The sequence below is a fragment of the Barbatula barbatula genome (assembly GCF_947034865.1).
Source record: "Barbatula barbatula genome assembly, chromosome: 16".
Taxonomy (NCBI): Eukaryota; Metazoa; Chordata; class Actinopteri; order Cypriniformes; family Nemacheilidae; genus Barbatula; species Barbatula barbatula.
This window is the reverse complement of record NC_136779.1, coordinates 13716525-13739092: the sequence shown is the minus strand read 5'-3', so window position 1 is coordinate 13739092 and position 22568 is coordinate 13716525. Positions and strand designations below refer to the sequence as shown.

Here is a 22568-nt window from a genome sequence, read left to right as displayed (position 1 = left end):
TTATATTTAAATACCTAAACAAATACTTGAAATACTTTCCCCGTGCACGTCATTGGTGTCCGTTAAACTTGAAGCTAGATTTGCCAACAAGCCTTTTGATATTGAGAACACTAGAGGGAGACATTTTGTAAAATCATCCTAATCTCAGGACAGAATTTTGTAATCTGCGCGGATCTTTTTATGGTAAGAAATCATATCGTGCACACGAGAGCCCGCTGCGATCAGACCTTTGATGTGTATCGTCATCGTGTTTGATTTCGGCGTTTTTAACCGACACAAAAATCGTTGTATTTGTGTCTTGATGTCGCTGCATAATCCCATTGATATATTACGCTCTTACATCGGCGGTCAATATAATGTATTTGAGTAGATCGCGCACAGAATCTTCATTGTAAACCGCAACAGTGCTTTTATTATACGTGCAATACTTTATACGTGTAGGTCTGTGTTTATCTTATAAGACACTTAACCGATGTTTGTCATGTAACGGTACGGGTGCTGTTCAGCTCTTTAAAATTCATGATCTCGTCAGGGGGCAGTGTCTATGCTGTTTCATACAAATGCAGACTGAGAGACATTCGTGTATCTATCCGCATTACCTTCCAGCCTTTAAACGGCGAAAAAAGGACCAAAACTGCGTCATGTTGAGAAAGGAGAAGAATGAAGCCGGGACGTCCCATGTTAAATCAGACGACCCCCTTAAAAACCTGGGTAAGAACTGTGTTGTTATTATTATTATTATTATTAACCATTTATTATTAATTGCATGACCCATATATTCTTACTCCTACTCGAGCATGCCTTTTAATTCACTACCACTTTTACGATATTAATATTGCAATGCAGGCTGTAAAGAGGCAGTTTGGTGTTGATAAAACTATGTGTGGTTATTGCATCCCTTTTCCTCAACAGATTTAAATATAAAATGGTTCATTTTTTATTGGATGACTAAAATTTTAACACGTGAAGTTTAGTCACAGGACTTGTTTCTTTCAGCATTATTCTAGCGTTACTTTAGAAATGTGCAAGATCGCTTGGCGAGTTTATCATAACAGCAAACCAAGGAGGGAGAAGAACTGTATTAAACTCTTACTACAGTTTTATTATAAACACACACATTATACAAGTGTTTATTTAATGTATAATACATTTTTATTATAATTTTAGTGTTGTGTGTTTTTTCATATACGGCGTGTTTATTGTTAAATAAAATGTGTTTTGTGATTTTGCCTTCTGGCCCTCTGTATTGTGGTACATGTTATGTATTCCAATAGATTACTATATATTAGAATAATATATCATCATATAGGTCTACATATAAAGATAGGATCTTAAATATATAACTGTATCCACATATTATAGTGTTATGTCTCAAATTGTTGTCTTTGCCTTTGGCAGTAAAGAGATAATGGCCCTTTGGGATCCATTTCAAGACGTTCATTGATTAATCCACAGAATAAAGTGAGAGCTAATTGTATTGGTGTTTACTGAGGAAATGTTTTTTTAACAGATTGCCTTTATATCAAAGTTGACTGAACGGAACAGGTTGTATCAAAAAAGATCACAGTCATCCCTTTTTAATACAATAAGTCTTGTGTTCCGTGTTTAATAATGTTTGTAGAAATCTTTCCAAATAAGTGGACAGCCTTTAAGGAATGTGCAGACAAAGACCTCACAATTTCAACAAACGCCGTGGGTGGATCGGAAAATAAATTCTTCCTTTGACTCATTAGACCTGCTATTATTCTTAATATGTGAATAATTGGTGATGAAACCATTTTATTTGGTCGAGTCATGAATGGGGTCATATTCACATTCTGTTAAAATGAACCTCTGCAGGGATCCCGGACAATGAAGACGTGCAGACTATGATGCGGGGCTCCTACATGTTGAAGGTGCGTTCTCCACGCTGGCAGAGAAAGCGCATGCTAAAGCTGATGGATGATGGAGTAACGGTCTGGTGTGAATCCAACAAGGCCTTCAACAAATCCAAGCAGTGCTGTAAGTTTCATATATGTGTGTTTTGGTATTATATGACTTTCTATGTAATGTGCTGAGTTGAGATCTGCGAATGAGTGTTTGAAGAAACATTAATTCAGATGAAAAGTGATGTCTTGTGCTGTGGAACTGTAAGAGCCCCTCCCGGTGAATACACCTCCTTATTATGGCTGCATAAACCAGCGGTATCCAGGTCTACTGGCCGCACGCGGCGTTGTCATTACAGGGCTGTTCTATTTTCAGTACAGGCGAGGGGGGTTCTCTCTCTTCTCTCTAAACATCACTATACACTCTAATTACAGTCTCCGGCTGGGAGGGAATAGAGCGGCCCTTCACATTGTGGTTTGCACCATATAGTTCACATGAATAATAATCATTGCCCTGGCAACTGTGCACATGGCCTAAATTAGAATTAAGGTCTATAATTGCTTCTAGTTAGAAAGATCATGTTTTGTGTGATGTGGCTGAGGCGTGTGTGAGAACACCCACATGTGCGCTACGCTGTGCTCTGAATGCCTGTATGAGAGATGACAATCTTCAATGTCTTTTTGTATCTCCAGGACAGCAATGATCTCTAGTAGAGAGAAAGTAAATGACATCGCCTGGTTCACAGATTAGACATCACTTCGCAAGATGTAAACACTGTGCTAGAGGCGGTTCCGGTTTTATTTTTCATATGTTTTATTTTGAAATCTTACATACATAATTATACTTAATATTACATAATACTTGCATTCAACCTTATAATTCGGTATAGATGTTCTGTATGTTGTGTTTTATATAAACGTTTGTGTAATGTTAAAAACTGAAACGGGAAGTTCTTCTGGACCAGTATTGAAACTGCATTATTTATGTAAAGGATAGTTCACCCGAAAATGAAACTTCTGTCATTAATTACTCCCCCTGAAGTGTTTCCAAGCCCTTCACATTTCTTTGTTCTGTTAAAAATGTTAGCAACTGAGATTCCTGGGGCATCATTGACTACCACTGTCGAGTTTTTTAAAATTCTATTGAACACAAAATGAGATATTTGCAATATTTAGGAAAACAAACAGTGCTGGGGAACCTTTGACTACTATTTAAGTTTTTTCTACTATGGTGATCAACGATGTTGCAGAAATCTCAGGATGATGCACATTTCAAACCTGTATGACTTCCTTTCCTTTGCAGAACACAAATGAAGATATTTGAAAGAATGTTGGTAACTGAGCAATGGTGGTACCCATTTACTTGCATTGGTTTTGTGTCCATACAATAGAAGTGAACGGGTGCCAACTGGTACTGCCACATTCTTCAAAATATTTTCTTTTGTCATACAGTTTTAAAATGACAAGAGGGGAGTAAATGAAGACATAATTATCATTTTTGGGTGAACCTTCACTTTTAATGCATGAATGGACCAATAGGCAATAATATTTTCTTCTACGTTAATGTTTTGGTGATGCTCATAAATCTTTTTAAGGTTGTGTACATGTAGATCAGCTTTACTCTACAGTCTTGTGCTTGTGCTATTTAACCGCCCAGTACTTCTTAGGTGAACGTTAAAAATGGTAATTTATTGTTTTGGTACCGCAATGACGCGATAACAGTGAGATTTACAGAGTTTATTTACAGAGTGCTTTGTGTTTGCGCTGCAGTGATAAATAAAGTTATACAAACATCAGGTGACTTCCACCATGAGGGAAATCTTTGTTAACACAGGCAGGGTAAGGTTTGCTCCTAATAAATGGGTATTAAAATGACTGTTAACACAGCTAACATTAAGGTTCGGCCTCACGGCAACCAGCAAATTATTCTGTATGAAAAGTAAATGAAATGTCAGGAAAGGAATAAAGAGACTGTGTATCTGGTGGACCATATTGAGCACAAACACAAAACCCAGTTTACATGACATACTGCCATCCACTGCTGTCTACATCCACCACATTGGCATGGAGTTTTTCTAACTTTAGATTTAGTTTTGCTTGTTTGGTGCATTTAGTGTAACTACACAGAGAATGAAACTCTTTCTTCAGTAGCATAGCAGTAGTTCATCTGTGTTTAAAATGGTTTTGCTTTTCATAAAAAATACATAAAGTTATAATGTGAATAGTGAAATTATATGAATACATGTACATGTTAATATGACAATTGATACATTTTTCCTTTTTACCACACCTAACTACACCATTTCTCTCTTACCCACAGTTTCTGTGACGGAAGTAGAATGCGTACGAGAGGGCTGTCAGGCCGAGGTGTTCAGAAACCTGGCAGGCTCCGTACCAGAAGAACAATGTATGACCATCGTCTTCAAGGGAGACAGGAAGAGCTTGGATCTCCAATGTGCCACAAAAGAGGAAGCCCAACACTGGGCCCGTGGTATTCGTACCCTGCAGGGCAGAGTCAACAACATGACCCACAAAGAGAAACTTGAGCAATATCCTTCAGCAGCAAATCCAATTCCAGACTCTTTTTTAGGTCGTAATCAAATTAAAATAGAAAAATCTGTCATTTAGTACCAATTAAGTTACTTCATGTGGGTAATCTAGCACAGGGGTTCTCAACCTTTTAACAATATTCCAATTTCTACCCAATAAAATATTTCAGAGCTTGCTATTAACTGGATTTGTTTATTCAATATAAAAATGGACATAAGAAATATCAACTTATTTTAGTTGATAAAATGTATTTCAACGCACATTTTGTTTCATTTTAAATTGTTATTCATCTTGGAAGTCAGCTGGGATCCCCTTGTGGGCCACGGCCCCCCTGTTGAGAACCACTGATCTAGCGTTTATTTCTTTCAGTGCAGCAAAAAAGTATGATTCATAGACCATAAAAATATAACCTATGTACCCTTGACCCCCCTCACCTGGATCTATGGCTACCTGAAACAAGCTGACATGAACCAAGACGGGAAGATGTCATACGAAGAGGTCCAGATGCTTTTCCAGATGATTAACATTGACCTGAATGAGGAATATGCTGCCAGCCTCTTCAAGGTCAGTTTTACTACAGCCACACTTGGCGTGCTTTGAGAAATGTTAATCACAGAGTAGCGCTGTCTGTGATGCTAAAAAGCACGAATATAATAATAAGCACTAAGGAAGTAACAGATTTTTAGGTGAATAGTTTTCTACAGAGTTACATCTGTATTGGATGATTCATTCAAGGACACTTTTAGTACAGTGTGTTGGTCTGTTGGTGTTTACCGGGACAGTGAGAAAATCAGTTATTTTTCACAGCATTACTCTAACATTTTTGAAATGTTGGCATTTGATGGGGTAGTGTGAGCTTGCCTTAAAGGGACAGTTCACCCAAAAATGAAAATTCTGTCATAATTTACTTACCCTCAAGTTGTTCCAAAATGTCAATTTCTTGTTTCTGTTGAACACAAGATGATATTTAGAAGAATATGGAAATTAAACAGTTCTGGGGCACTATTGCCTAGTAGTTTTTTTCCATACTAGGAAAGTTCTTAGTGCCCCAGAACAATTTGGTTACAAATGTTCTTCCAAATGTCTTACCTAGTGTTCAGCAGAACTAAGAAATTCATACAGTTTTGGAAATTTCTTTTAATTTTTGTGTGAACCATGCCTTAAAACGAACAGGTTACCAAAACATTTATCTTTGTGATCCTCGTACCCTTATTCCTTTTTAAAAAACTTACTTCTGTTTAAAGATAAGTTAAATTTTGTAGAAATAATAAAAATAGAAAGTAAAAACTGTCCATATTTCATAAAATGGAAGTGAATGATGAATGTGTCATGATGTGAATGAAACATAACCCAGATGCAGATAGCTCTTCAACAAAACTCTTATTTAAGCAGAATCAAAGGCAGGTGAAGGGGCGTGAGCTGATAACAGAATAATAAATAAGAAAACAAGGGGGCAGGGTAACACGCAAGTCAGGCGAACACATGGCACAAAGATACAAACGAAGGCCATGTGCTTCCGAACACAGAAACAAGACATAGGACTGTCATGATCCTGTCACTCCAAACTATAACTTCCACAAGAAGGACAGGATCATATAAGGACCTGTGTTTTAAAAAGTGTCTCAGAATTTTGGTTGAGGTGGATCATCAGGTGCTGTTGCTTTGCTTGTGTGACAGAAATGTGACAAGTCAGAAGATGGCCGACTGGAACACGAGGAGATCGAGCTGTTTTGTCGTGAGCTGTTACGTCGGCCCGAACTGGATGCAGTGTTTAGTCAGTACTCGGCTAACAGTTGTGTTCTGTCCACTGTGGATTTGCGTGAATTCTTAAAAGACCAGGGAGAGGACCACACGCTCGTACACGCTCAGAGCCTCATTTTAAGCTACGAGCTCAACAAATGGGGTATTTGCACTTTACTCTTGATTGTAAAACACAGGAATGCATAAGTATTTATAAAAATAAAATCTACATTATTATGCAAAAACACTTGTTGACTAGGCTTTTGGAAGTTACACCATGTCCCACAATTTTAGCAGTTTGCATTCTGATTACGATTCATTAAAATGTATCTCCTTTTGTCCCATGCAGCCCAAGAGAACCAGTTCATGACCCCCAACGGTTTCACAATGTACATGTTGTCTAAAGAGAATGATGTGTTCAACCCGGACCACAGCAGAGTCTACCAGGACATGAGCCGTCCACTCACTGACTACTTTATCTCCTCTTCACACAACACATACCTCACTAAAGACCAGCTGATCAGCGAGAGCAGCGTGGACCCTTACATCAAGTACAGCATACATCACAAAAAAGCAGCACTGGCCCTTTAAGAAGATAACGTTTACAAAACACTGGACTGTCTATATGAGCCGTATAAGAAACAGTTCACCCAAAAAAATAAAATTCCATCTTCATTTTCATTTTAGTTGTTCCAAATCTGTTTAAATTTCTTTGTTCTGATGAACACAGAAAGAAAAATTAAGAATGCTTGTAACCAAACAGTTCTTAGCCACCATTGACTACCAAAAGCAGGAAGTTACTTGTTCTGTTGAACACAAAAGAACAAAACAATGTATAAAGATTTGGAACAACTTAAAATCTCACTCACTAACACCACGAATAATAATAATTTTCACAAGCTGTGTTTTTCACTTTTTTCCAGTAAAAATATTGACACATTCATTAAAAGTACCGCAATACAAGTCCTGAACAGCAGGGGCCACTGGGAAAATGTGAAGATGCTGATTTCTTAAAAATCCAAGAAAAGAAAAGTTGTGTTTGTTATTTGACACAAAATATATTTGATTTTACAAAGAAATGTGCAGCATTTGAGAAATAATAAAAGGGAACTTGTTCATTTCTAATTTGTTTCAACTCATTAAAAAAACAGCTTTTAATAAAATTGCATCGTGAATCATATCATGACGTGCAAAATGATCTTGAGAATGTGAGAATAGATCTTGACTTCACTGTTTGAGATATTTTTTTGGTGCACAGCACACAAGTTTCCACAGTTGTATTAACCAAATAATGTTAATAACACTCGCATTTAACCACACAGCACACAAGCATGCATATTTATTTGTTTATTTGTGGTATAGGGCCCTCAGCCACGGGTGCCGCTGTGTCGAGCTGGACTGCTGGGATGGAGAAAAGGAGCCAGTTATTTACCATGGACACACTCTCACATCCAAGGTGCCATTCAGGGAGGTGGTGGGGGCCATAACTGAATATGCCTTCAGGGTGAGCAAAAGAAAAAAAAATTACTCACTGGTGATGACTTTCTTCATGGAGGATTGGTTATTTTTACTATGTATGCAAAATATTGTAGAGCCTTTTAATTTGGCTCAAAAGAATAACATGATCATAACTTTTTCTACACCAATACATCAATATGTTTAGAAGCATTGATTGTTTTCTAGGCTTCCCCGTATCCTCTGATTCTATCTCTGGAGAACCATTGCTCTGTGGAGCAGCAGACGATCATGGCCCAGCAACTGCGCTCCATTTTGGGAGACAAACTGCTCAAAAAACCTCTCAATGACAAGTCACTAAAGTGCCTGCCATCACCTGAGGTAATGTGTTTATATGACATACTCTCTATTCGACGCAAAATACATTTCAAAGTACTTTTTACAGTACCAGTACAGTTCTAGAATTGTGTCTTGTGCACTCCTTTTGAAGGGACAGTTCACCCAAAAATGAAAATTCGGGCACGCATTACTCACCAAGTGGTTACAAATCTGTGTCAATTTATTTGTTTTGCTTAACACAAAGGAAGATATTTGGAAGAATGTTAGCAACTGACATTTCTGGGGCACCATTCACTACCATAATAAAAATAATCTGTTGAACACATAATAAAATAATATGAAGAATTTACGAAAACAAACAGTTCTGCGGCACCTTTGATCATCTCAACAGGATTTGGAGGTTTGGAACAACTAGAGTTGTTCCAGGATTTATAGTTTTGGGTGAAATATCCCTTTAAGGTTTTTTGTGGTTTTAGAAAATACCGCTCTTAACCACGGTTTGACAGACACGTTTTAGCTTAATCTAGGACTTTGCCTTCATGGAATTAAGAAATTTGTGTCGCTTTAATAAAAATGCCATAGAAGAATACATTACTGGTGTGCATCTTGAGACGAAACAATGACACAGATATATTTAAAGATATTTCGGGGCAAGTTATATTCAGTGAAGAGAGGTCACGCATTCATTTTAGTGTGCGACTAGCCTGAAGCCTTGTCTTTGAAACCGGGCCTTAGAGACTGATTGGTCAATAGTGATGCTTAATTCACAATATAACCACAAGACAAGTGTCTCTCCACATCACTTATAGCTGAAAAATGATTTAGTTATAAAGCAATGTTCCGCTGTTTACATAACAAATAATTAACTTTCTATTGTTTGGTTACCAATAAAAAGAAACAAGAAAATTAATATTGTAAATATGATTTAATATTGTATTATTACACTATGTTGTATGGGTATGTTTTACAATGTAAAATTCTGCATAGTATGTTGTTGTGTTTTGTGGTAGGACTTAAAAGGAAAGATTTTAATAAAAGCAAAGAAGATCAAGGTGGAACAGGACAGCTCCAGTTCTGACTCAAGCTCTTCAGAGGACGAATCCAAAGCTGAAAACAAACCTAAAGCCCGGAAGGTCTGTGTGTATCTGTGCTGTCTGTAGTGCATGTCATGCTTCTGTATGTTTTAATGCATGATCAGCAGAGGCTTTAGTGTACAGTTTGCACTTCCCGTCTTATCTTTTTCACTGTTTTGTGCTATATTTAGCCGCTTTTCCACGGTCAGGCCAAACGGTTCTGTAGCAGATGGCCACGGTTATAATTCTACTTGAGCTGGGTGCAGCACAAGGCAATTTGCAAACCATTTTTTGGCCCGAATTATGCAGATGAAATGCAAACATTTGCTGTGGCCTCTTGGATAGCTACCAGATTCTATCTATCCGTACCGAGAAGGGTTTAGTCGGATGGTCGTAAAGTGGCTTTTGTGACTCATTTTTTTTGCTTGTCCAAATAGTTTTTATATATGTGTAGTTTACAGATAGCCTGGACACAAAAACATTTCAAAATTATTATAGAGGAAAATTTGGCAGCTGCACGTCACAGCTATGTGTGAACCACCCATGTATAATATGATTGTAGTGTTTGTTAGCGTTATTTGTTTTTGTGCATGTTCGCTTTGTCTCAATACTAGTTGTGTTTTTGTCGTGTCTGTGTGTTTGCATGCATGTGTTGGTGTGTATGTTTCTCTGTATTGCTCTCCAGCGTGCTTTTGCTTTTCTTCAGAAAGGGTCTAAGTTGAGTCCAGCGCTGTCAGATCTGGTGGTCTACACCCGCAGTGTTGCCTTCAAAGGATTTGATAAATCTGCCAAGAAACCACCCAATGAAATGGCCTCTTTCTCTGAGAGTGATGCGGTGAAACTTATCAAAGAGTCAGGTACTAAGTGGCGGTAATCATTACATTACACTATTGTACAACCAAAGCATTTGTGCCTTCAAATGCATAAAACCACACTGGATAAGTTCTCGCTAAATTTGTCATTTATAATTTGTAGGGAAGCTCTTTGTGCGTCACAATAGCAAGCAACTGAGCAGAATCTACCCGTCCGGTCAGCGTCTGCAATCCTCCAACTACAATCCTCAAGAGATGTGGAATGCCGGTTGTCAGATGGGTAAGTGTTTGCAGAAATACAACTTTATCTTATATATTTAAGGATTTACAAACCATTGACAGAAAAATGATGTTGCAGTGGCTTTGAACTTCCAAACCCAATGTGAAGAGATGGATCTAAACAGAGGCCGTTTTTTACCCAACGGCCGCTGTGGCTACGTGCTGAAGCCGAGCTTTATCTGGTCACCTGATTCCGAATTTAACCCTGAGAATACTGGAGGAGGACCTGGCCACAACCCAATGCTCCTCACCGTTAAGGTAAACTACAGAGCACTTTTTGATGACATCACGTAGGTTAGAAATAATTGTCCCAACTACTTTTTACTATCCAGAAAAATAAAGGGGTTTCCCAGATGAAGGCACGAGCGGCACGACATCAAATGCAGAACACAATGACTATTTCTTGTTGAGTTCATGGCTTCTGGTTTATAATGTTTGTCAGTCCTTTGCAGTGTTTGCTCGTCTTTCAAAACTCAGTCGTTCACTGATCTCTGTCTGGTTTGACAGGTGATATCAGCACAGCAGCTGCCTAAACCTGACAAAGAGAAGCTCAGCTCCATTGTGGATCCTCTTGTGTGGGTGGAGATTTATGGGGCTCCCATAGACAACAACAAAAAGAAGACGCACCGCATCGACAATAATGGTACTATAGGATTTCTTGAGAAAAAATATGGCTGCCAGAATTATAAAATAAATCGTCTGATCGCAATTTTCATTTACCCATCACTGAGTTTTATATTTAAAAAACTATTTTGTGTGTTTGTGTGATTGTTTTGGTTATTTACTGAATTTGTGCATTTCTAGAGAACTAATATATATCAAGCCAAACTAATATTATGTTTTTAAAAGCCATTCATTTTTTTCTGTTTGTGTTTCATGAATGAAAATCTCTTCCTCAGGCTTTAACCCCAGATGGGACTGCACCTTCAAGTTCCAGTTACACGTGCCAGAGCTGGTGTTGATCCGCTTCAAGGTTGAGGATCACGGCTACGCGACCAGGAATGAATTCCTGGGCCAGTTAACTCTTCCTTTCACGAGCATGCGTACAGGTACGCGCTGCTTTCTGTAATTCAGTACCTTACACAGTAAAAGTTGTGTCTGCATATGCACATTCTGTATTATCTCTCTTGCAGGTTACAGGCACGTACGTCTGCTGAGGGCTGACGGCTCCAGCATGTCTCCCTCCACACTCTTTATTCATGTTAAAGTTACACCCGGCTACAGCAGTCCTGTCAGGAAGACAGCCGCACATTCAGCCTAAGAAAAAAGCATGCATCCTTATCTGCTAGTCTTTCTAAGGCAGTTTTTAGCAACTCTGAGAACCAAAATAGTCACCACTGACTGATTTCTCTACTGTTACATTACATATAGATTATACAGTGATTATACAGATATAATTACATGTTTCAATGAAAAAAGTGCCCTATAGACACCAAATCAAGGTCGGTGTAAAGCCATTTCAAATGTAAGCATGTCCCAAAGTACTTAGTATTGATACATGATTAATGAAAAAAGAAATACATGTGTTTATGCTCTTATGTAGCGTGTCTTTCAAGACAAAAAGCAATAGTTTTGATATGCAACGGGTCTTTACACCAGCACATCTTAAGTAGCATGTTTCTCATTTATATCAGAAATGGATTGCTTTAGGTTTTTTTTTGTCTTTTTACTATGCAGCTAAAAGATGGTGTGACTTGAAGGTTTTCTTGACAATCTCTGAGCCCGTCCACTCCTTTTGCCTTATTTCATGTCCTAGGAACAACTGAGCTCTCTAAACTACTTCAATGTTACAGTTTTAAATATATAAAAAAATGTATGTCTTCAATATGATGCCATGTTAACAACTTTAAAACCTTTTGAAGTATTATTTATAAACACATGTTTACATGTTTAACATTTCTTTAGTCAGGTCATAGTATCGTGACTTTAGGACGTTTTTAAATCTTTAATTGTATTTTTGGCTTCGGTAGTTTTTCGTCAGGTTACTTTTATAAGATTTGGACAAGCGGTGTTTTCAACTTCAATTTTAATGTTTAGTATATTGTTGATGCCTATTTAATACTAACTAAAGCAGGTAAGCTATTCCAAAATATGAAGTGAGCTAACACTATGAATCATTTTAACAAAGCCAGTTAAAGTAATCTCAGTATTTTAATGGATCTCAGTTCCAGAATAATTTCTAACATAAAGTAAATACTGTGCACGGTTTTAATGTTTGTAGCTGTGTGTTGCTGACTTGCCATGAATTCACTTCAAAAACACTGTGAGGTCTACATATTATCCTGTATATCTTCATGTATGTGCAAAGAAAAATAAATGCATTGTTGTACATGATGTTTTTTACACATATTGGATCACTGTGAGATGGGAATCACTGCCACCTTGTGGTAAACGGTGGAACATTCTGTGTATGGGTAGTGGATAAACCGTTTGTGTCCAGTGGTGCGACAGCAAAAACGTAAAGAAAAACAAACTATTAATACAGGTCTGTAGCCAGCCTATTGAAAGGGGAGTTTTTTTTAAAGTGGACCTTTTTGCATTTTTTCTTCTTTTGTATTTAATTATGAGGTTCAAATATTTCGTGCTGGATTAGTTTGTCTGCTGGTATCTGAACCAGCACGCTTTTTGATGCTCCTAAAATATTTATTGCGTTGTTGTCAAATTGCTTCCTCATGTAACACTTTTGTCAGTCCATACACAGTTCATAAGTTTAAAGACCACACTAACAACAGAATAGATTTAATGAACTTTACTGAAATATGAATAATAGGGGGGGGGGGGGGGGGGTCGTTGAACCACTCGAAGCCCCCCTGCCTACGGGCTTGTAATAATATTCCTTTTTACATTATTAGGGTTCGAGCGCTAGCTTAAATAAAAATGACAAACATTGTGAAAGCATAGACACAATAAAATGATCATCTGTGTTTTTCAGCCAATTTATGCAAACTGTCATTTTAGACGCGTAATGTGTGGAAAAGTGTCTTAGCAAAATTTGTAAAATGATCGTAACAATATACAAATAAAACCAGATCTAAGAGAAAGTTATATTTACGAATTGTATCAACAGTTTGTTAGTTACTCGGTCAACCTATATACTGTTTTGCTTTAAATCTGATTAGATCGGCGCTTCAAACCCAACTCGTTGCTTATGACGTCACGCCGCAGCGAGCGTTTAAACCTCACGCGCAAGGATTTACAAACATCATTTGCAGTTCACGCGCTGATCGTGTCAGTCACAGCAATGACTCTCTTTCGAGTTGAGAACGTTTTGCGATTTTTCTCCGTTAAAAGTGAAGAGAATCCCATGCAGAAACCTCAAAGTTTTCGCGGGATTCCGCCTTTCTGCAGCGTTGCTGGAGAAGAAAAACAACCGCGGCCTTCTGAGGATCGCGAGGTCTTGGTCACAGGTAAAACACATTTTCTCTATATGTTGTATGTGTCAAATGTATGATACATACCCACAGAAAAATATCGACATCCGTTCATGAAGTGTTTTTTACTATTGTAGCAAATATGAGCGAGGACGAAGTCTTCCAGGACGCCCTGTCAGAGGTCTTCGTCACAGGTCAAACACATTTTCTCTATATGTTGTCCAAGGGTGCACAGAAATGTCTAATCAATGTTTTCTTCATATATACAAGCATAAACACAAGCAGGGAATCGCTGTAAATCTTCTTTTAATGCAGCTTATGTGAATTATGTAAAGCAAGAACTATGTCTCTTAATCACGTTTTTTATTTGTACATTTATAGCAAATGCAAGCATGGAATCAATGACACAAGTTGCCAAGGAGGTAAATGTCCTTTATTTTAATTTTTTTCTTGTAATGGTAAGTTAAAACAGAAGGCTAATCGTTATTGCATTTTTACTTAAAAGATTATGCACATTGTGATCTCTAAATTTACGGACTCTTTGGTTATTAAATCCATTTATTTTCGTTGTCACATAACAATCTCACCTACCCAAGTCAGATGTATACATGATTTGCAAAACTAATAATATCAGTGAAGCTATCTGTGAATAATTACAAAACGTATTGTCTATTGTATTGTCATAGTTTATTGTATTAATTATTTGTGCTTCTTTTTGGATTAGTTCACACATTATTCCACCTTAAAAGCACTTTTATTGACATTTATTGACTTTGAAAACATGCTCTGACACCCAGTGTATAAATGATACAGATTGTATTGTATTGTATGCCAATCCGAGGCACTTGTAATTGTGATTTCTCTGTATCACTGCAGCTGTACAAGAGTATTATCTTGGTTATTCTAAACAATGTTCTCTTTTTTATTATTATGGCTTGTATAGACGGCAGCTCAGATGACCGAAATGAACGGTTCTCAGCTTCCTACAAACAACAAGGAAGCGTGGATGGAAAAACCCCCTGGAAAAAAGAAAAGGAAAAGAAAGGCTGTCAAGGCCTTCTTCACAAGAAAATGGAAGGGGATTAAATCCGTCTTCACACAGTGCCTAGAGGGCGACACAGATTCACAGTTGGAACTGACTGTTGTTGCCTCTCGGCCTTCTGAGGAGCCCAAGGTCTTCGTCACAGGTAAAACATATCTTTTCTGTATCTGGCTAGTGTCGAATCTGCACAGCAATATATAATATATTCACACAGAGTAAGAACAATGTCCATTCATGAATTTATTTTTACAATTGTAGCAAATATGAGTGCAGTCACAGACTTTGAGGATGCCCTGTCAGAGGTCTTCGTCACAGGTAAAACACATTTTCTCTATATGTTGCTAATGTCAGTTATGCACAGCAATGTATAGCATGGAATCGCTATTCGATGAGGCGATGATGTCATCAGATGATGTGTTTGTAATAGGTGAAGTACGTCTTCTTAACATGCAGCTAATATCAATTCTGTAAAGCAAGAACTATGTCTCTTAATCACGTTTTTATTTGTACATTTATAGCAAAAGCAAGCATGGAATCAATGACACAAATCGCTGAGGAGGTAAATGTCCTTCTGTTTAATTTATTTAAAGTTAAAACAGAAGGCTAAATGTGATTGTATTTTTACTTCAAAATATTTATGCACATTTTGACCACTACACTTAAAGACTGTTTTGGTAATAAAATATTTTTATTTTCGCAGTCACATAACAATCTCACTCACCCAAGTCAGATGTATACTATATACATACTAATATAATTGTGAAACGAATAATATCAGTAATGCTATATGTGAATAATTACCAAATGTATTACACAGTCATAGTTTATCGTATTAATTATTTGTGCTTCTTTTTGAATTAGCCCATAGATTATTGGGCTTTACTACCCAAGTACCAATATGTTTATTCACTTGATGGTCTGCGACAAAAGGTAAGACGTGTTTTCAAGTTTAGCTTGTTTGCTGTGTTTTATTCAATATGTGGTCTCTGTTATATGTACAATAGCCTATCTATTTTTGATAGTTCAGATTTGGTTGTAAATATGGATAATTAAAATGTAAAAACTCGTATCTGAAACGAAAGCACTTTAATTTACATTTATTGACTTGAAAACGTGTGGAAAATCTGCAGCTGTACAAGAGTATCATCGTCATTCTGGACAGTATTTTGTCTTCTTTTTTTTGTATAGTGGGCAGCTAAAGTGGCCGAACAAAACGGTTCTCAGCCTCCTACAACCGATAAGGAACCTCCTCGCAAAAGAAAAACGGGGCAAAGGCCGTCAAGACCTTCTTTAAGAAAAAGTGGAAGGCGGTAAAACATGCACTCTCAGAGAGCTGAGAGTGCCACCCAAATGTATGGGTGAAACAGTCGTGAAACGAAGAAATGTGGAAAAAAGCACAAGCAACACTGTTTAGTGTTGCCGTTTGTAAGCTTTTAGTATTGCAGTTTGTTAGCATTTATGATTAGTTTGCCATTTGTTGTTTATTCAATGTCATGTTTATTTACTGATGCTTTTATAATAATAATAATACATATTATTTATAGGCGCCTTTCTCAACACTCAAGGTCACCTTACAAAAGCAACAATAAAACACTCAATCCATTAAACATTGAATCAATAATAATAATAATAATAACAATAACTGGCGAAAGAGTAGGGTCCTTACAATCAAAACAAATAAAAAATTAAAGCGAGTATGCCTGTCTGAAAAGATGAGTTTTAAAAATGGTTATGGACGTGGAGTGTTGAATGTAGTGGGGCAGAGAATCCAGAGATATGGGGCTGAATAACTGAAAGCTCTAAACCCCATGGTAGCCAGGCGAGCATGTGGGACGATGAGCTGAATGGAGGAAGAGGACCTGAGAGAACGTGTGGGTATCTTGATATGGAGGGGCGAGATTGTTGATGGCTTTAAATGTAAGGAGGAGAATCTTATAAATGATGCAATATTTGAGGGGAAGCCAATGAAGTTGCTTCAGGACAGGTGTTATGTGACTGATGGAAGGGGTTCTGGTAATGATACGGGCAGCAGAGTTATGTACTAGTTGTAATTTATGGATGGATTTGTCAGGTAGACCATAGAGGAGAGAGTTGCAGTAATCTAGGCGGGAAGTGACCAGGGTGTGAAAAAGAATTTCAGCACTTTTGGGGGAGAGAGATGGGCGTAAGCGAGAAATGTTACGTAAATGGAAATATGCTGATCGAGTGATGTTATTAATATGGGACTGAAATGATGAGTGCTATCTAGGATGACACCCAGACTCTTAACCCGAGGGGAGGGGAACACAGATGAATTGTCAATGGAGATGAAGAAATCATTTATTTTAGAGAGGATGGATTTGGTGCCAATAAGGAGGAGTTCAGTTTTGTCACTGTTAAGCTTGAGAAAGTTTAGAGAGAACCACGATCTGATTTCCTGAAGGCAGTTTGAAAGAGATGTGGGAGGGAGGGATGTAGTTGGTTTGGTGGATAGGTAGAGCTGGGTGTCATCTGCGTAGCAATGGAACTGGATGTTATGTTTACAAAAATGTGGCCAAGAGGGAGAAGGTAGATAATGAACAAAAGGGGTCCAAGGACAGAGCCTTGGGGAATACCAGAGGAAAGGGGGGCAGAGTGGGATCTGAAAGTTTTAAGTTGTACAAACTGAGTACGGCCAGAGAGATATGATTTAAACCAGTGCAGGGGCGTATCAGATAATCCAAGTGAAACTAATCGGTCGATGAGGATGGTGTGGGAAATGGTGTCAAAAGCCACACTCAGGTCCAGGAGGATGAGGATTGTCAGTAATCCAGAATCCGCAGCCGGGAGGAGGTCATTGGTGATTTTAAGAAGAGCTGTTTCGGTGCTATGGAGGGGACGGAAACCAGATTGGAACTGTTCATATAGACTATTTTGAGTGAGATGGTCATGAATCTGAGAAGCAACTGTTTTTTCAAGAATTTTAGAAAGGAAGGGGAGGTTGGAAATAGGACGGAAATTGTTAAAGTTGCTGGGGTCAGCTCCAGGTTTCTTAAGAATGGGGGTTATTGCAGCTGTTTTGAGGGGAGACGGAACAATACCAGTGATAAGCGAGGAATGAATAATTGCAGTTATAAAAGGGGTCAGGAAGTGAATGCACGTTTTAACCAATGTAGTCGGGAGAGGATCAAGTTGGCAAGTTGATGATTTAGATTTGCGAACAAAATTAGTTATTTCAGCAGCAGAGGGGAGAGTGAAAGCAGATAAATGATGTCAAGAAGATATTTGAACATCAGAGGATAGTTTAAGGGTTGCGATCTGAGGGGATACCTGTTGATGTATATGATCAATTTTAGTAGTAAAAAATGTCATTATAGAATTACAGGAGTCAGTGGAGTAAAAATGAGGTGGTAGAGAAACAGGTGGACGAAGTGAAAAAAGTGCTTGAGAGTTACTAGAGCCTGAACTGATTAAATCTGCATAGTAGTTAGACTTTGCAGTGGAAAGAGAATCTTTATAAGAAAGTAAATGGGTATGAAAAACATTTGTTTGTGGATGTGCAAACCAGTTTTTCTATAGAGGCGCTCCAGTTGGCGACCTCTAGCTTTCAGTTGGCGATGTTCAGAAGTAAACCAGGGTGCAGATTGGGAAAAGGAAACAAACCATCTTTTTATTGGGGCCAGGGTATCGAGGAGATGGTGTAGGCCACAATCATAGTGACTGAGCAGTTCATCAGGGAAGGATGTGAAGTTGATATTGGGAAGATTGGCAATACCAGAATTTAAAGCTGCTGGGTCAATGGACTTGATGTGACGGAAAGAGATTTTACGTAACAGTTTTGTTTTGAACAGTGTCACCTTAGCATTAAATGAAATAAGTTTATGATCAGAAATGTGAAGGTCATAAGCAGTACAATTAAAAGGAGTGACACCAAAGCAGCAAAGTAGATCCAAGATATGGCCCTTTGAATGGGTAGGAAAATTTAACAAGCCCAAAATTAAACAAACAATCGGAGAGCAGTGGCAGCGAGTCGCGCCAGCGTTCACTCTCCACCATGTACCCCATGTTTATTTGTACTCTTTTTACTAGTAGTTGTTTTTTTGTTGTTGCTGTTTGTTACCATTTATTTTAGTTGTTTGTTAGCATAGGTGTTTGTTAGCAGGTGTTTGTTTATGTTTAGTGTAGCCGGTCACTCATTTGCATTAATTTCTTCCCCATTAATTGAACTTAAATGTCATTCACTATATATAGGGAAGTGAATTTCAGACACGGTTACTGTTTCACAAACAGCATTGGTGCTTGTTGGATCAGTGGAAATTTTTGCCTTTAAAATGTTGCCTATTTGTTGGTGTATATGTGAGGGACTGAGATATCCAGTTCCAGTAAAGCCTGATGCTCACCCCAGCTCCGGATCGCCCCTAAGTTCACCCCAGCTACAGCCTGATGATCTCCTCTCCTCTGCCTGATCGGCAGCCCTGGTAAAGCTATACAGATCGAATTAACCATAGGCATAAATGCGTCGACAATCAGTAGATGATTTCAAATGAACTCTGTTCCTTTTTTAAGTTTAACATTTATAAAAATGATTTCAACTGCTGACATAATACAGTACTTTAGAAGAAATGTAAAAATATTAGTAAAAATTATAAAAAGTATAATTAAGTCTTGTTTTTAATATAAGAATTTATCTGATCTCCCCCTTATTTCAAGCTGCCTGATCCTCAGCACATATCCAAACCCCTCTATCTCTTGCAGATATGAGATACAAGAAAATACTTAAAGAAAACAAGATTTATTTAGAATCATTTGGTACATGTGACCGTGGCCAGTCTGACCTTGATAGTTTCGAGACTTTCAAACATCCTATTCTTACAATTAAAATACAACTTGACATTAAAGACATGAGGCAGATAAATTATGTGTGCACAAATACATTAGCAAGAACTGCCTTTGGGGAAAACATTTTGGGTGTCATAGTAGACTATTAAAGGACTTTTGTTATTTAAATGTTATTTTTATAATTGGTGGTAAAAATATTTTTCAACTGTGTTTACAGGAACTGCTGGAGACTGAAAGAACTCATTAAACGTAGATAGGATTGAGCGATTTGACCACATTTACCATGACAGAAAGATCTTCATCTGGAATTTAACTGACTTACACGGACGAAATGATGTCATGAAAAGAGTCTAACAGGTGAAAAGTACTGTACACAGCCCAACAAACAGAGTTTCTGTCACGACCTGAGAGAGAGAGAGCCCCAAGAGTAAGTGGAACTTAAATGTTTATTAAGGGCGAAAGTCAAACAAGAGTCATAATCGAGCCAAGTTCGGAAATAGTAATGTGGGGGTAGTTGGACAGGCTGGGGTCGGTCGAAGCGGTAACAGAGTCCAGAGGGGCAGCGTCAGTTCAGGAGGAGGACAGGCGATGGTCAACCGGGGTTTAAACCGAGGTCCCAGTTGCGCTCATTCTATGCCACCACTCTTCAAGGTCTGAGTGAAGCGTTCCACCAGTCCGTCCGTCTGGGGGTGGTACACAGATGTCCTGAGCTGTTTCACCTTGAGTAGGTGGAAGAGGTCTGCAATCAGCCGGGTAATGAATGGCGTTCCCTGGTCAGTCAGGACTTCCGTGGGAATGCCCACTCGGCTGAACATCAGGAAGAGCTCTTTGGCGATCGCCTTTGCCGTGGCCTTCCGTAGGGGTATGGCTTCTGGGTATCAGTTTGCATATTCAACGACAACCAAGATGTACTCGTGTCCCCGGGCAGACTTCGGTAGCGGTCCTACCAGGTCCATCCCTATGTGCTCGAAGGGCACCTCAATCACTGGAAGTGGAATGAGCGGGCTGGGGGGAGGATGCTGGGCTGATTTCTGTTGGCAGGTAGGGCAGCTCTGACAGAACCTCTTTATGGAGTTACCACCAGTACGAGGTTGAATTATCCTGGGTTGGACAAGAGTAATCGAGCTACCAGAGTCCATGGTGGCGGTAACGGGTCGACCGTCCACCCGGTTCCGTTCGTTGTGGAGCCCCAGATGGCACGGTATGGTGTGCCGCACAGCCCGCCAACGATGCGGGGCGTCTGGTGGAACCAGGCTCCGTAGACATCGGCTCGTCCATGGGCGTAGAGGCTCGGGGTCTCTGTACAGGCTGGGAGGTGCCCTCCGGAGGTCGCCATGCTGGGTTTATCCTCCGGGGGATGGCGCTATCAATCTCTCTCCTGCCTCCCGGGCTGCCGTTGCTTCTGCCAACTCCACCGCCTCGATGACTTTACAGATGGTGGTAGGTCCCCGCATGTTGACCGACGTCCTATACTGTCGGGGTAGGGAACGAAGCAAACGGTCGACCACCTCTCATTCGGCTACCTGGAGTGCTACCTGGAGGGTTCCCCGGTTAGCATCCAGAGATGTCCCAGCCCTGTTAGTTGGGCAGCTTGGGCTCTCTCCGGTATCGGTTTGTTGTAGGCCCACTGGTGAAACTGTTGGGGGGCGCTGACTGGGGTCAGCCTTAGCAGGGAGAGGATCTCCTGGTTCAGGGTCTCATAATTCTCGCTGGCCGGGGGTTGTAGGGCGAAGAAGGCCCGCTGGGCTTCGCCGGTCAGAAGTGGGGACAGTATTCTAGCCCACTCGGCTTTATCCCACATCTCCTCGGTGGCCATTACCTATGGAGGTATGCCTCTGTCATCTTGTGCGGTGAGTTTAGTCAGTAGCTGATGGGCGGTGGTTCCCGCGTCCGGCAACGGCACCCCGGTAGCCGCGGCGTCTCTCATCATCCCTAGGGCTCGGTCGGTGCTCTGCTGACGCATGGCTAGTTGTTCCGAGAATCGTTGCTGGCGCGTCACCACCTCGGCCAGTCGATGAATGATTTCCTCCATGGTAGCCGGATAGAGAGAGCAGATATGCGTCCTGAAAAACAGAAGATTGAGCTGTAATCGTCTTGGTACGTGTCGTAGCTTCGTCGTATGTGCCCGCATCCTCCACCAGTTGTGACCGGCGAAGTAACAACACGTACGCGAGAGTGCAATAAAACAACCCCCAAGGGCAACCTTTATTGAATGTCTCAAGGGAGACGAGAGGAAAACGAGGTAGGTGCCAACTTCCAGTGGCGGCAGGTAAGGGTGACTTGTCTCACTCGCTGTAGCCGCTTTGGGAGTTCCGTGAGGCGTCTTAGTCGAGCACTTCCGGGTTGTACATTAGCGGTCCTGCCAGTCGTTACTCGCCCGTTCCTGTCGACACAAGAGAGCGTCTCTTAATACCTTCATGTGTGGGGAGACGTTGCTCACCTTCTGTCTTGCGTCAGCGGCATTTATAGCCGCTGAGAAGTAGCTTCCAGCGGTAACGATCGGCAGGTGTGCCGTTCTGATTTCCTCCGTCTCCATGGCGACGCTGATTGCGCCAGGGGTGACTCGTCGCAGTTGATGTATCATCAATTGGCATCTTCAAATCCACTGCCTAGCAACCAAACAGAGTGCATTAGCAACCATTTAGGAAGACCTACATCCATGCATCAGAACATCGTAATGACATGAGGCTGGTTCGTTTCACTTTTGGGTTTGGTATTATCAGTTGGAAGTCGCAAAGCCACTCCTTAGCAATCAAACCTACCTTAGCAACCGTATACCAGTACCTGTATCTCTGCATCAGAAGATTGCAGACAGGTGAATGTTGGTTAGTTTTACTCGTTGCTTATAGTAGAATCAATGCATAGGACAAATCTGCGGTTTCTTCGTCAACTACCCATAAGCCTATTTCAGCAAACTTTAGGCTATTTTAGGCATTTTACTACAATGAAAAACATTTGTAAAACGGGTTAAATAAATTAAAAAGTACACTAACCCTCTCTTAACAGGTAGTGATCTAGCTTTTGTTGAAACTAGTAACTTTGTATTAGCACCTTATGTACTATTGCTCTTTTATGACATATCACTTATTGCTCCCCGAACTCTTTGTAAGTCGCTTTGGATAAAAGCGTCTGCTAAATGACTAAAAGTAAATGTAAATTTAATACCAGCATTGATATCAGATACTTCTTAATGTTGGTGCAAAACTTAATTGTTGGTTAAACATCATTATCCTTATATGTACTGA

General features: G+C 39.6%; 1 protein-coding gene across 1 annotated transcript; it reads left to right on the top strand.

The window, feature by feature from the left end:
- Positions 1-159: 159 nt before the first annotated feature.
- Positions 160-12446, top strand: plcd3b (phospholipase C, delta 3b). Its single transcript, XM_079477142.1, has 15 exons — positions 160-711; positions 1840-2001; positions 4186-4414; positions 4850-4979; positions 6093-6318; positions 6505-6706; positions 7518-7659; positions 7839-7991; positions 8960-9082; positions 9729-9879; positions 9998-10114; positions 10193-10371; positions 10621-10756; positions 11013-11162; positions 11247-12446. Exons 1-15 carry the CDS (start codon positions 561-563, stop codon positions 11372-11374), a joined length of 2379 nt encoding a protein of 792 aa, XP_079333268.1. The 5' UTR covers positions 160-560; the 3' UTR covers positions 11375-12446.
- The last annotated feature ends 10122 nt before the right edge of the window (positions 12447-22568 follow it).

Coding starts and splice junctions, on each gene's coding strand:
- plcd3b (XM_079477142.1), top strand. CDS start 561: ATGCAGACTGAGAGACATTCGTGTATCTATCCGCATTACCTTCCAGCC. Junction 4,415..4,849: donor CACAAAGAGAAACTTGAGCA/ATATCCTTCAGC, acceptor GACCCCCCTCAC/CTGGATCTATGGCTACCTGA. Junction 6,319..6,504: donor CTACGAGCTCAACAAATGGG/GTATTTGCACTT, acceptor TGTCCCATGCAG/CCCAAGAGAACCAGTTCATG.